Source organism: Dama dama, chromosome 4, assembly GCF_033118175.1.
Source record: "Dama dama isolate Ldn47 chromosome 4, ASM3311817v1, whole genome shotgun sequence".
NCBI lineage: Eukaryota > Metazoa > Chordata > Mammalia > Artiodactyla > Cervidae > Dama > Dama dama.
Window position 1 is genome coordinate 66,488,714 of NC_083684.1, and position 13,551 is coordinate 66,502,264.

At 41.1% G+C, this 13,551-nt stretch overlaps 2 protein-coding genes across 2 annotated transcripts in view; both read left to right on the forward strand.

Moving 5' to 3' along the window:
• Nucleotides 1–465: 465 nt before the first annotated feature.
• LOC133055190 (KRAB domain-containing protein 5-like) lies at nucleotides 466–8,994 on the forward strand (the record flags this gene model as incomplete). Its single annotated transcript, XM_061140620.1, has 5 exons — nucleotides 466–526; nucleotides 3,145–3,267; nucleotides 3,763–3,855; nucleotides 8,569–8,708; nucleotides 8,968–8,994. Coding segments are annotated over 5 exons (444 nt in total), but the record flags the coding sequence as incomplete, so codon positions are not given.
• Nucleotides 8,995–9,230: 236 nt separating this feature from the next.
• The window catches only part of LOC133055191 (zinc finger protein 208-like), an 83,885-nt gene continuing 79,564 nt past the window's right edge, over nucleotides 9,231–13,551 (forward strand). Inside the window, 2 exon segments of the mRNA XM_061140621.1 lie at nucleotides 9,231–10,214; nucleotides 10,299–10,974. Coding sequence (XP_060996604.1) covers nucleotides 9,231–10,214; nucleotides 10,299–10,974 — 1,660 coding nt within the window.

The window sequence follows — 13,551 nt, forward strand, 5'->3', positions numbered from 1 at the left end:
AGAATTACAGATTTACAGATTGTAATTACAGAAATCTGTAATTTCCCTCTTTATGTTTTTTTCATTTTTAAATTCAAAATTATGTTGGCTCTCCTAGATACAGCTGAGACTTATACTGGAAATATCCATGTTTGTTTTGAGTTTCAATTGTTCTGAATTTGGAGTCACTGAAGTCTTTATGTCACCACATCTTCCAAGTAAAACTTGTGGTTTTCAGACTTTATGTGCTTCAGGAAAGGTTTACAGTTTCTTCACATAGGTCTGGAAATGTGTTCTAAATAGGTGTCATGGTATATTTGCTAATAAAATGTAGACTATTGCTCATATTGTGTTTTTGATCATTGTTACTAAAGAGAAACATTTGTTTTCAGTGAACCCAAGTGACTCAGTGGTAAAGAATCCGCCTGCCAATGCAGGAGAACTGGGTTTGATCCCCGGGTTAGGAAGGTCCCCTGGAGGAGGAAATGGCAACCCCCTCCAGTATTCTTGCCTGGGAAACCCCATGGACAGAGGAGTCTGGATGGCTACAGTCCATGGGGTCGCAAAGTGTTAGACGTGATTCATGTGACTTAGCACACATTCATGCACAATTTGTAAATGTTTGTTTTACCATAAATGCTAAAATACACGAGTTTTTTTTTTTTTTTTTTAAAGGTGGATTAAAAATGTTTTTTCCAAAAGATCTGTTGCTTATGGAAGGTTGCTTTTACCTGAAGTGTGTTTAGGTGTGCATCTGTGTGTGCAGGCAGAAACCTAGGGCTTATTTAAAAGCCATCATCATTTCATGAAGATTTGTATTGATTCTAACCTTTGAAAACTGTTCTTATATATTTTCCATGGCCTTCGATTGTTTCATTTTAGTGAAACAAATATATAGTTCCATTTTAATATATGTATGCATGGAAATGTTCATATGATTTGATCAGTTATTTTTCTTGTATTCTTTACAGTTAGAGAAACTTCTATGAACTTTCTTTAGAGTTGTCCCTATGTATTCGTGTGTGTATTATTAAAGTTTAGAGTACATAAAGTGAAGTAAATTTAAGCTGTTTAAGGAATGTTTGCTACATATTTGCAAAAAGGTGGAACAGCAACATAATTGGAAGACTCTGTCAAAACTCTCAGAAAGATATATAGTATATCCTAAATAGTTAAAATGCTTGTTGCTACTGAGGATGCTGTCATATTTGAACTGCAAAATTTGTAAAACACCTGAAGTTCAAAAGTAAGCATGAATGCTTACCTTACTATTGCATTTCGTTACTATTCAACATGGCCATTCATGGAGCAGAATTTTGAATACCACTAGTTAAAAGAAGCTTGTTAACAATACTAAGGAAGAAAGTTAAGCTTGCTAAAAGAAATGGCACATTTGTCCCACTCAAGAACTCTTGGGTCAGAGTATGCTTTTTAAAAATATTCCCTGTTTCCTTGATAGAAAATTCATCCTGTGTCCTACAAATACAACACTCAAAAATAAATATGCCAATGTTGTTCTTATTATTTTATCATTTCTTTTCCAGATCAGAATAGTTTCTGAAATGGTTTGTGGTTCATTTCTCATCTTTCTTTGGCTTAGGATTACGGTAGAAAATATTGCTGTGTAAAAGTCATATTATACTGTAACACCAGTTCAGTTCTGCTCCCAGGACTGAGATAAATGAGATGAATCGCCTGCATGGATTTCTTTCAGTAAACTCTTTGCCTTCAGTAAATCTGCCTAGTCATGACCATCCCTTTTGAGATACAGGTTTTCTTCTGACCTTATGACCATTGTTAATTCCTTCTTTCCTTGGTAACGGTTACTATACGTTTGGTTTTCTGATCTTTATTATTGTCAAAGAAATTCCTTAACATCCTGTATATGCTCACACAACGATCATTAAAGCACCCTTGTTCCATGAGAGCTTGGGTCCCTGTGTCTTTCTTTCTTTCTCTCGCTCTCTCTCTCTCTCTCTCTCCCTCTCAGGCTAATTCTCTGAAGCATGGAAACCTGCCGAGCTCACTTTCTCACCCGGACTTTCAAGAGTTCCTCGAGAGGATGCCCTGTGTCAAGGGCTTTATAGGTTCTCTGCATAAACCAGGGAATATCAGCTTCTTTGTCTTTTACTTTCTTATTGTCAACTCTGGACCAGCAGGTTCCGGGCCATTAAAGGACTGCAACATTGGGCTACAGATCAGGGAAGTCATATATGAAGTGAAATTTGCTTACAACACATTTTTAAAATATTTATTTATTTGGCTGCACTGGGTCTTCTTGTGGCAGGTAGGATCTTCAGTCATCCTTGTAATTTTCAGATTCTTTGGTTGTGACATGTAAACTCTTAGCTACAGCATGTGGGATCTAGTTTGCTGATCGGAGAAAGAACCAGAGCTCTGTGCATTGGAAGCTCAGGGTCTTAGTCACTGGATCATCAGAAAGTTCCTGAACTAACATTTTTTTAATGATAGATTCAGGTCATAGTTTCCATATAGTGCCAAAATGCCCATGCAGTGATAATGCATTCCTCCATATACTTCTTATCTCATGACTCATGTTCACTGGTTTAGGTGTTTCTGTGAGATTCCCATACTATGAATTTGTTTTTTTCCACTTGACTTGAACAAGTGTCTTGAAAAGAAAAAGTGAGGGATATGCCTAAATTCTCACAATTAATGGAGTAACTCCATGTCTTCTTACTTTCTTTCTGCTTTGGAAGATGAACACTCAGGTGTGTTGAGCAGAGATGCTGGGTTTGGGGAGTGGGGGTTTTCATCCCAAGCCCAGGTCTGATCTTTTCCAGTACACTCCATGCTCACATCAGAGAGTCTCATCACAGTTTTGTATTTTCCAAAATGTTTACAAGAATCTAATTAGTCATAATCTGAACACTGAAAAATAAATATGCTAATGTTTCCCTGATGATTTTATAAGTTTTCTTTCAGATGAGAATAGTTTCTCTAATGGCTTGTGGATCATAACTCATCCTCTTTTCTTCACATTAGAAATAGGGTAGAAAGGATTACTGTGTAGAAAATATATTTTGTAATACCAGCCAAGCCACTGAATCAAGACCAGGTCTCTGAACTTGCTGTTTTCATCTTGGGTCCCATAAGGAAGTCTTCCCACAGCCACATGCGCTCTGTACTTTGTATTTCAGGGACGGCTGACATTCTGGGATGTGGCCATAGACTTCACTCAGGAGGAATGGGAAACCCTGGACCTCGGTCAGCGGGAATTGTACACGGATGTGATGTTAGAGAACTACGGGAACCTGGCCTCCTTGGGTGAGGATAACTGCCTTCCAGAATCACTCACCTACCCACTAGGTTTTGGTTCCTTCATTTCTCGAATGTCTTCTGAAATTTTCTGCTTCCCACAATAGTTCCAAATCTCTGCTTTCTAGGGGAAAATGAGTATCTGTGAGTTTAGAAAGAAAGGCTTCATGATAACTCGTTATGCTGGTGATGTTTTTCTTCCTTGATGTACTCCGCCTCCTTCATTCTAGGTTAGTGGTAATTGTATAAGTTCTGTGTTATTAAATAGGTGCACACTCTCTTAATTTCACATTGACACCATTTACTTTTGCCTTAGTACTACTTGACCAGAATCTCAGGATCTGATTGTTAGGTGTTTGTTAGTATTGTATAGCGGCTTTGAATAAAGTTATTTCTGGATATCGTTTTCTAGAAGAAAATGCATTCTCGTCTCACCTGAATACATATTGGATTCGATACTGATGAATGTCTAACAACACAAATTTTCCTTTCTCTGATCAACAGGGCTTGTCTCTAAGCTGGACCTGGTCGCCTTGCTGGAGCAATTGAAGTATCCCAGGAATATAAGGAGAATGGAGACAACAGCCATTTACCCAGGTAGGTATGAATGGATGGAGATGATCACTCAGGTGAGTGGTCCAAGGAGCAGCGAGGAACTCATCCTTCATCACATGGCTTTGGAAGATTTGCTTCAATGGAAATGGTTTTTGAAAACCTGGGTTTGTGTCTGCTACTGTCGTAGAAATGTATCACCTGCCCCATTCTGTCTCTTAAGTCATTCATGAATTTATCTCCAGCGATTAGTTTTCTCCACCACAGTGTGAACTAAAAGTCTCCTCTTGGCTTGTGACAAACTGCATTTATTACTTGCTCTTCCACTGCCTGGGGGCCCTAGGAAAACTCTGCCCAATTCTGAGTAAATATGTGACAGTCCTTTTCAAGTTTCCTTCTACCTCTGGACAGAAATGTGTGAGTGGAGTGGTAGACAAACTGCCAAACTTCTAGGAATACTGGGAACGGGTTTCTGTCCTCTGGTTTATAATTTCCTATCCACTGGGAGCAACACATAGGACCTTCTATATAAATTTAAAATTCAAGTAATTTTTCCCTGCAGAAGGCAAAACCTTGTGAAAATGAAAGAATGCACATCTCAGGTTGACTTCAAAGTTTCTCTTTCACTTATATGATCTCAGGTTAAATATCTTAAGTGTATTTGCCCTGATTCTAACTTTCTAAAATACTTTATATATTCTATTACCTCATAAAATTTTAAAATAAATTCACATAAACTCTTAGCACATTTCCCACTATATTATTAATAGTTGATTCAAACTATGACCGTTTTTAGGTTATATAAAGAAATCTTTTTTAAAAGTTCTAATTGGAATATAGCTGTTTTCCAATTTTGAATTCCTATACAGCAAAGATAATCAATCATACATATCAGTAAGTTCAGTTCAGTTGCTCAGTCGAGTCTGACTCTGCAATCCATGGTCTGCAGCACGCCAGGCTTCCCTGTCCATGATCAGCTCACAGAGCCTGCTCAATCTCTTGGCCATCGAGTCAGTGGTGCCATCCAACCATCTCATCCTCTGTCGTCCCCTTCTCTCATCTTCAGTCTTTCCCAGCATCAGGGTCTTTTTCAGTGAGTCAGTTCTTCGCATCAGGTGGCCAGAGCATCAGAGCTTCAGCATCAGTCCTTCCAATGAATATTCAGAACCTATTTCTTTAGGATGGAGTGGTGTGATCTTCTTGCAGTCCAAGAGACTCTCAAGAGTCTTCTCCAACACCACAGTTCAAAAGCATTAATTCTTCGGCACTCAGCTTTCTTCATGGTCCAACTCTCACATCCAAACATGACTACTGGAAAAACCATAGCTTTGACTAGACGACCCTCTGTCAGCAAAGTAATGTCTCTGCTTTTAATACGCTGCCTGCTTTGGTCACAGCTTTCCTTCCAAGGAGCAAGCGTCCTTTACTCTCATGGCTGTAGTCACCACCTGCAGTGACTTTGGAACCCAGAAAATAAAGTCAGTGCTTTCACTGTTTCTCCTGCCGATTGCCATGAAACGACCTGACTGGTGCCATGATCTTCACTTTGTGAAGGCTGAGTTTTTCAGCTTTTTCACCGTCTTCTTTCAGTTTCATCAACAGACTCTTCAGTTCCTCTTCGCTTTCTGTTATAAGGGGGGTGTCATCTGTACATCTGAGATTATGAATATTTCTCCCTGAAATCTTGATTCCAATTAGTGCTTCATCAAACCTGATATGTTGCATGACATACTGTGCATATAAGTTGAATAAGCAGGGTGACAATGTACAGCCTTGACGTGCTCCTTTCCCAATTTGGAATCAGTCCATTGTCACATGTCCAGTTCTCACTGTTGCTTCTTGACACTCATACAGATTTCTCAGGAGGCAGGTAAGGGAGTCTGGATTTCTCATCTCTTGAAGAATTTTCCAGTTTCTTGTGATCCTCCCAATCAAAGTCTGTGGTGTAGCCAATAGCAGATGTAGTTGTTTCTCCAGAACTCTCTTGCTTTTTATATGATCCAAGGGATGTTGGCAATTTGATCTCTGGTTCCTCTGCCATTTCTAAATCGAGTTTGAACATCTGGAAGCTCTCAGTTCACATACTGTTAAAGCCTTGCTAGGAAAATATTTGAGCCTTTACTGTTTGAAATGAGGGAAATTCTGTAGTAGCTTGAGCATTCCTTGGCATTGTCTTTCTTTGTGATTGGAATGAAAACTGTCCTTTCCCAGTCCTGTGTCCACTGTTGAGTTTTCAAAATTTGCTGGTTTATCTAGTGCAGAACTTTAGCATTATCATTTTTTAGGACTTGAAATAGGTCAGCTGGAGTTCCATCACTTCCACTAGCTTTGTTGGTCATCATGCTTTCTAAGTCCTACTTGACTTTGGATGCCAGGATGTCTGTTCCTAGGTGAGTGATCACACCATCATGGTTATCTCGGTCATTAAGATCTTTCTTGTATAGTTCTTCCATGTATTTTTGCCAACTTCTCTTAATATCTTGTGCTTCTTTTAGGTCCATCCCGTTTCTGTCCTTTATTGTTCCCATCTTTGCTTGAAATATTCCCGGTACCTCTAATTTTCTTAAAGAGATCTCTAGTCTTTACCGTTCTATTGATTTCCTTCCCATTTAGGTCTCCACAGAGCAATGAGTAGAGTTCCCTCTTTCAGTCATAGTTTTAAAGTCTCTCTTCTTACTTAATTTCTTAAAACTAGTACTTTATTAAGTTTATCTTATTTGTATTCAGCTTCCTTGGACACTGCTTATGTGTTCTCAGTTTCTGATTAGTTCTCTATCACTATCATTTATGATTTTTAGATTGAAACATCTAATAGACCATTCTCAGAAACTTGTGTGGCAAGACGTGGATTTAAGAATTATTAGGTATATAGAATTTGTGAAAGTGTTTGCTGTCTCCCCTTAACATGACTAAAAGCAGGAAGTAATCATTAGATTGCCTATCACCTCTGAATTCAGTGGTGCTTGGAGGTTTTTATCTTGTTTCTTCCCCTATAACCTATTTCTTTGCCATGTCATTTTGTCCATCATTCTGTTTGTGGTCTCTGTTTTGAAGGCTACAGGAACCGAGTTAGCCTTCCTTCTGGTGTCTGCACCTTGGTGGGTGAGGTTGGTCCCGAGGTTTGTGCCCTCATCCTCTTGATCTGAGCTTTGATTGTTGTTAACCGTGACCAGAGCCTGCTGTGGATATTCAGGGCTGTTTCCCCATTGTTCTATGGTTGTTACTGCCCTCTCTCTGGTGGTGCCTGCTCCCTGCGTGGTGGAATAGAGCCCCCAGACCTGAATCTTGGCTGTGATTCTGATCTGTGGTGCGAGGCAGGTGGGACTGGAGCACCCGCACGTGGAGAAAAGTCGCTGAGTATTACTCCTCTGGGGATGTTCACTCAGGATGTGCTCTGGTTCCCCCTCCCATGCATTCTGCAGGCTCTCATGTGATGTAGTGTAGGCACTGCTCTTGGCCCCACCTTAAACATGGGCCTGACGGCACATGGCCCTGGATGTTCGCAGATGTTGTTTTCACAAGGTCACCAGCATAGATTCAGTGAAGTCAGGTCCTGGGATTGCATTCAGCGTGGAGCTGGACCTGCTGTGGTGCTCTGGGGCAGGTCAGGCTCTGTCCTGGCCCAGCCCCCTTGTGTGGGAGCCCACAGAGTCTACAGCAGCTAGAGCTGCCCCTGCCTTGACTGAGAGAGAGCGCTGGTAGGTGATTCAGATGCTCTGTAGGGGCTGAGGTTACACAGCCGGTCGTGGGTGTGAGACTGTGGCTTCTGTTGCTGCAGGGAGAGGTGTCAGCTTTTCTTCTTCATCCCTGGGGCTCAGCTGTGTTTTCAGCTCCATCTGAGTGTGTGGGCAACTCACAGGTGTCCTCTCCTGAGCTGCCCCAGAGCGCAGGAGTCTGCTGATTGTGGAGGAGCACAGATCGATGGGGGAGGCCGTTGCTGGGGGCTCAAAAATCCTACATGGGTGGAGTTCTTCATAGTCCTTGGTGAGCAGGGTCTGGCACAAGGGACAAAGGATGCAATGGGCTTCTTCTCTGGGCATCACTCCCCAATGCCACTCTGCTCTCTGGTGGTTCAGGCTTCCACCACAAGCATCCCAGTTGCAGAGCTCCTCCCGCAGTCCCATCCCTTCAGGATGTTTCCTCACAGCCAACCTCAATCCTCTGCCTGGGTCTGCTCTCCTAACCCCACATTTCAGCACCCAGCCCTTGTCTGCAGTGTTGGACCTGCCTCTCAGGCTGGGTGGGCAGGGCCGGGGTCAGGACCCCATGTGCAGGTCTCTCTCTGTCCTGCTGTCACACGCGGGTTGCCATGTTCTCTTCCCAAGTAGAATGAAGCTCTCCTTCTGTCCAAACTGAGCCCCTGATGAGGGGCTTCCCCGGATGTGGAGACCTCTCCTCAGTTTCATGTCCCCCCAGGTTGCAGGCCCCATCCCATTTCCTCTTCCTTTTCGTTCTTGTTTCTCGTGTCCTACCTGGCTCAGCAGGAATCTTTCTTGTTTCTTAGATTTTGAGGGGTCTCTGCTAGTGTTCAGCTGGGCTCTGTGAAAAGTGTTCCATTTCTGATTCGTTTGTTGAGACAGAGATGGTCTCCACATCTGCCTGATCCTCTGGCATCTTGATGCTTCCATCTCTATTTTATTTGATTTGATTATCTCTATTTTAGTTTTAAACTAGCTATGGTCATCAATTTTCTCTAAATGTTTAAAGATATTCACTGAGAATAGCAGGGGAAGTTACTTGTTATTTGATATCTTTCAGCCTTGTCTCCACAAGACACCCAGGATTTGATGCCGAAGAATCCAGCATTAGAAGATGTGTTCCCAAAAGCAAACCTAGGAATATATCACATATTTCACCTCAGAAACTTAAATTTAAGGAAAGTCTGGGAATGTACATGGGTATATGAAAGACAGAGAGGATGTTTATATGGACTTAAAGAAATGGAGACAGTTACACAGATTTCTAACATTACTGGAAAAAGAATTGAGCGACCTGAGTCACGTTGGGAAAAACACCCACTTCAGTCTTCAACATTCGCCAAGATGTGTAAGTGTTTAAGAAAAGATTTCCATCCTTTTTTGAAACATACATGTTCTCTAAAAGGAAACCTGGAAAATCTGGAAGGTAATCTAGTCTCTGCTGCAAATCCTCATTCAGACAATTCTGAACATAGGCTTCGACTAAACATACATTCAAGCATGTCTGAACACCTACAATTTAACAGTGAGTGGGAAAACTCACAATCTAATCAATTTGAGGGATCTGTGAGCAGGGGCTCATTTTTCTTCCCCCAACAGATATTTTCTCTCCATTCCAAGATGTATAATGTTGATGATACTGGAAGAGATGCAATCCAACCATCATTGTTCAATACATATTGTGGTATGGTCAGTACACAACAACTTTCCGTGTGTAATAAAATGAGTCAGACCTTAAGTAAGAGCTCCAGCTCCAATAATTACAAGAGTATTTCTGGTGGACTGAGAAGGTATTCAGGCAATGAACCTGGGTATACGGTTGAAGGAGACTCCAACCTTAAGAAACATCAGGGACCCAAATCTTCTAACAAGGATTCTACAAGTAATAAATGTAGAAATGCCTTTGATCAAATGTCGGGTTTTTCTCTCGATAAGAGAACTTGTACTGAAGAGGGGACTTGTACTGAATATGGTATGGTTTTTAATCACTCTTCAGAACTTATTCAACCACAGACTGTTCAGAACTCAAAGAAAGAAAACAAGTGTAAGATATGTGGGAAACTGTTTAGTAAATCATGCCATCTAAGGAGACATAAGAAAATTCATACAGGAAGGAAACCTTTCCAATGTACACAATGTAGCAATGTGTTTAAGCATCGCTCACTTCTTACTAAACATCAACGAATTCACACTGGAGAGAATGATTATAAATGTGCAGAATGTGGCAAAGCCTTTATTTACAACTCACATCTTATTGAACACCAGCAAATTCATACTGGAGAGAAGCCTTATAAATGTAAAAAATGTGACAAAGCCTTTAGTCGTCCCTCACGTCTTGCTGGACATGAGCGAGTTCATTCTGGGGAGAGACCTTATAAATGTAAAGAATGTAACAAAACATTTACTAAGTGCTCAAATCTTATTAGACATCAGCTAATTCATTCTGGGGAGAGACCTTATAAATGTCAAGAATGTAACAAAACATTTACTAAGTGCTCAAATCTTATTCGACATCAACGAATTCATTCTGGGGAGAGACCTTATAAATGTCAAGAATGTAACAAAGCCTTTATTCAATACTCACATCTTACTCGACATCAGCGAATTCATACTGGAGAGAAGTCTTATAAATGTAAAGAATGTAACAAAACCTTTATTGAATGCTCACATCTTACCCAACATCAGGAAATTCATACTGCAGAGAGAGCTTATAAATGTAAAGAATGTAACAGAGCCTTTATTCAGTGCTTGCAACTTACTCAACGTGAGCGAATTCATACTAGAGAGAAGCCTTATAAATGTAAAGAATGTGACAAAGCCTTTCGTCGTCCCTCACTTCTTACTGGACATGAGCGAATTCATTCTGGGGAGAGACCTTATAAATGTAAAGAATGTAACAAAACATTTATTCATTGCTCACATCTTACTCGACATCAGCGAATTCATTCTGGGGAGAGACCTTATAAATGTAAAGAATGTAACAAAACATTTATTCATTGTGCACATCTTACTCGACATCAGCAAATTCATTCTGGGGAGAGACCTTATAAATGTCAAGAATGTAAGAAAGCCTTTATTCAATACTCCCATCTTACTCGACATAAGCGAATTCATACTGGAGAGAAGACTTTTAAATGTAAAGAATGTAACAAAGCCTTTACTACGAATTCGTCCCTTACTCAACATCACCGAATTCATACTGGGGATAGACGTTATAAATGTACAGAATGTGGCAAGGCCTTTTTTAACGTTTCTAGTCTTACTAAACATCAGCGAACCCATACTGGGGAGAGACCGTATAAATGTACAGAATGTGGCAAAACCTTTAATCGGAACTCAATTCTTACTACACATTTGCGAGTTCATACTGGAGAGAAACCTTATAAATGTACAGAATGTGGCAAAGCCTTTAGTCATAGTGGTAATCTCACTAAACATCTGAGAACACACACTGGAAAGAAACCCTCATAATGGAACAAGTGATGGAAGAGGTTTGCCCTGAACATGCATCTGAAAACACAAGAGTTTATGTAAGAAACCTATGGGAATGATGTAACAAATATGTAGAAAGGTTGTTAATCAAAAGTTAAATCAAAGTAAATATCAGAGATTGCATACGAGAAGGCATTTCATCAGTTTTGTTTTCAGAGGTTTCTCTGAAGGAGAATGACTGTAGGGAGTACTCCATAGTTAAAACACATAGAAGATGGATGTATTAGCATGAATCATGTGATGAAGGTTTATGGTTAGAAAGTTACAATTCTTAGCAATGTATGTATTCTTGTTAGTAATGACATGATTTGAGATTATTTGAAGTGAATGTAATTCAGCACTCAAATAATCCGTACAGTGCTCACCAGAATCCTTGTCTTGGTTTGAATGGATGAATCCACACTCAGCCTAGGGAGTCCGAGGCACTTTACTCAGGGTAACTTATAAAAGCTGAACTGCAAGTACTCCTGTTTTCTCTGGCTGATTCCAGCTTTGACCTCTCTCAGAAACTCCTGCCCTAAATCCTCCCCTACAGAGAGGTCGTAGGTGTGGTGAGTGTGAGGCTTTGAGCTCAGAACTCCTGAACATTGGTTTTGGGGAAGAAACATCAGAACAAAATGGGATTTGCTGATGACTCCTTTCATGGCCCCACTGTAGACCTGCAGATTCATAACTTCTTGGAATGGGGACCTGGCCACCAGGGATTTGTATTCATTGAAATGGTTCAGAAAGAATCTTTAGCCAAGTGGTTTCCATCTGGTTTCCCATCAGGATCATGTGACCAGTGTCAGGAAATGACCTCACTGATGCCCTCCCAACAGAGTTCTATTTTGGTCCTGTGGGAGCATCAGTGTGGTGTGTAGGATGTGCTCCAGGGGATTCTAAGGGGAGGCCCGGGATAAGGACTTGGCTCCTGGTCCACTTGTGAGAGCTGAGGCCCAGCTTCAGCCCAAGGAGAGGCTGCAGGGTTGGTCTAGCTGGATTTGGACCGGGGAAGTCAGTCAGCTCACACCGTCTGTGTGAGCAGAGTGTTAGCAGCTATCTCTGGGGAGAAAACAATAAATTATCTCACAGGCTGGTCTCCATGTAGGAATTAATTGTTCCTGAATCTCTCCTGAGACAGAGGACAGGAGAGGTTGTTCTTCTCAGCTTTTCAAGGTCTTTCTGTCTAGTGAGAGAGTCATTTCCTAGGCAGGTTGAGAAGAAGCTTGGGGGTCCCCAATGAAAGAGGGGTCTGGAATTCTCAAGCAAGAAGAAAGGACAAACTTTTTTCTTTCCTCTACATTCCTTAGGATTATATAACAATAATGTATCCTGAAAAAAAAAATGTATCCTGCCTGAGGACAGTCTCTGGATTAAACCTTCTGGCTAAACCTGTTATTTTAAAATGTAAATTATAGGAGTAGATCTTTGGTGAGGTCTTTACAACCTCCAGACATTCTTTGGATTCATTGGACAGTATGTAACTCCATTGCTAACACTAGGAAGTGGATACTCTTTCTGCCCCCTTCTGATGTCTATGTCAGAAGCTTTCTCTGTCTCCTTTATACTTTAATAAAACTTTACTACACAAAGGCTCTGAGCAATCAAGCCTTGTCTCTGGCCCCAGATTGAATTCTCCAGAGGCCAAAAACTCCAGTGTCTTTGTGTGATTCAGCAACAACCTTTCATCTTGGGGGCTTATCCAGGATTCTTCAGATCAAGGTAAGGATGCTTGGAGCTCTAATTCTCCTAGCGAACACGTTTTCTGCTGTACTTGACTAACTCTTTGGTGTGCTTGCGTGAATGAATGAAATGCCCTGCATGAAGCAAGCAAACTGCTCTGCGGTTCTGTGGTGACCTCATAGGGCTGATGGCAGAAACCTGTCAGGGATTTATACTGACCTGCCAATGCCAAGAGGCACCCAACATCTCCTTCGGGGGCTGACCAGAGATGGGCTAAGCATGTGGACTGAATTCTCCTTTCTTGGTCAAAGTTTTTGGTCTCTTTGGCCATTTCATAACTCCTTGCAAATTAGATGGAGGACAGGAGACAAAGAGGTAAAGAAAAGCAGGTTTCTCCAATCTCTCCCTGGGATCATATACACAGAGCAGCCAGAGAGACCGAGGAACAGCCCACATGAAGAGGCTGCCTCTTCATGAAGCACCCACTGGGAGAAATAATCAGTCTATGAGAATTAATAAGCCTTTTTCTTATCAAGAAATACAAGAAATCAAGGAAGATTTGGGAGACTATTTAGAGGACCCAGAAAAATATATTAAAGCTTTTAAAGATGTTTCTCTGCTTTATGACCTTACTTGGAAGGATGTGATATATATCTTGGGACAAATGCTGACTCCCGACTCAAAAAAGTTTTGGGAAAAGCGGTTGCTTATGCAGATGAATTGCTTGGTAATAAATCAGTAGGGAAGAGGGAGATAACCACCCTCCCCACTGGGAATGAGGTGGTCCCAATTACAGAACTAGACTGGGACTACAACACAGCTGAAGATGGGATCAGAGTCATTTTGTCAGATATATTCTTGAAGGACTCAGGCAGGGGTGTGCTAA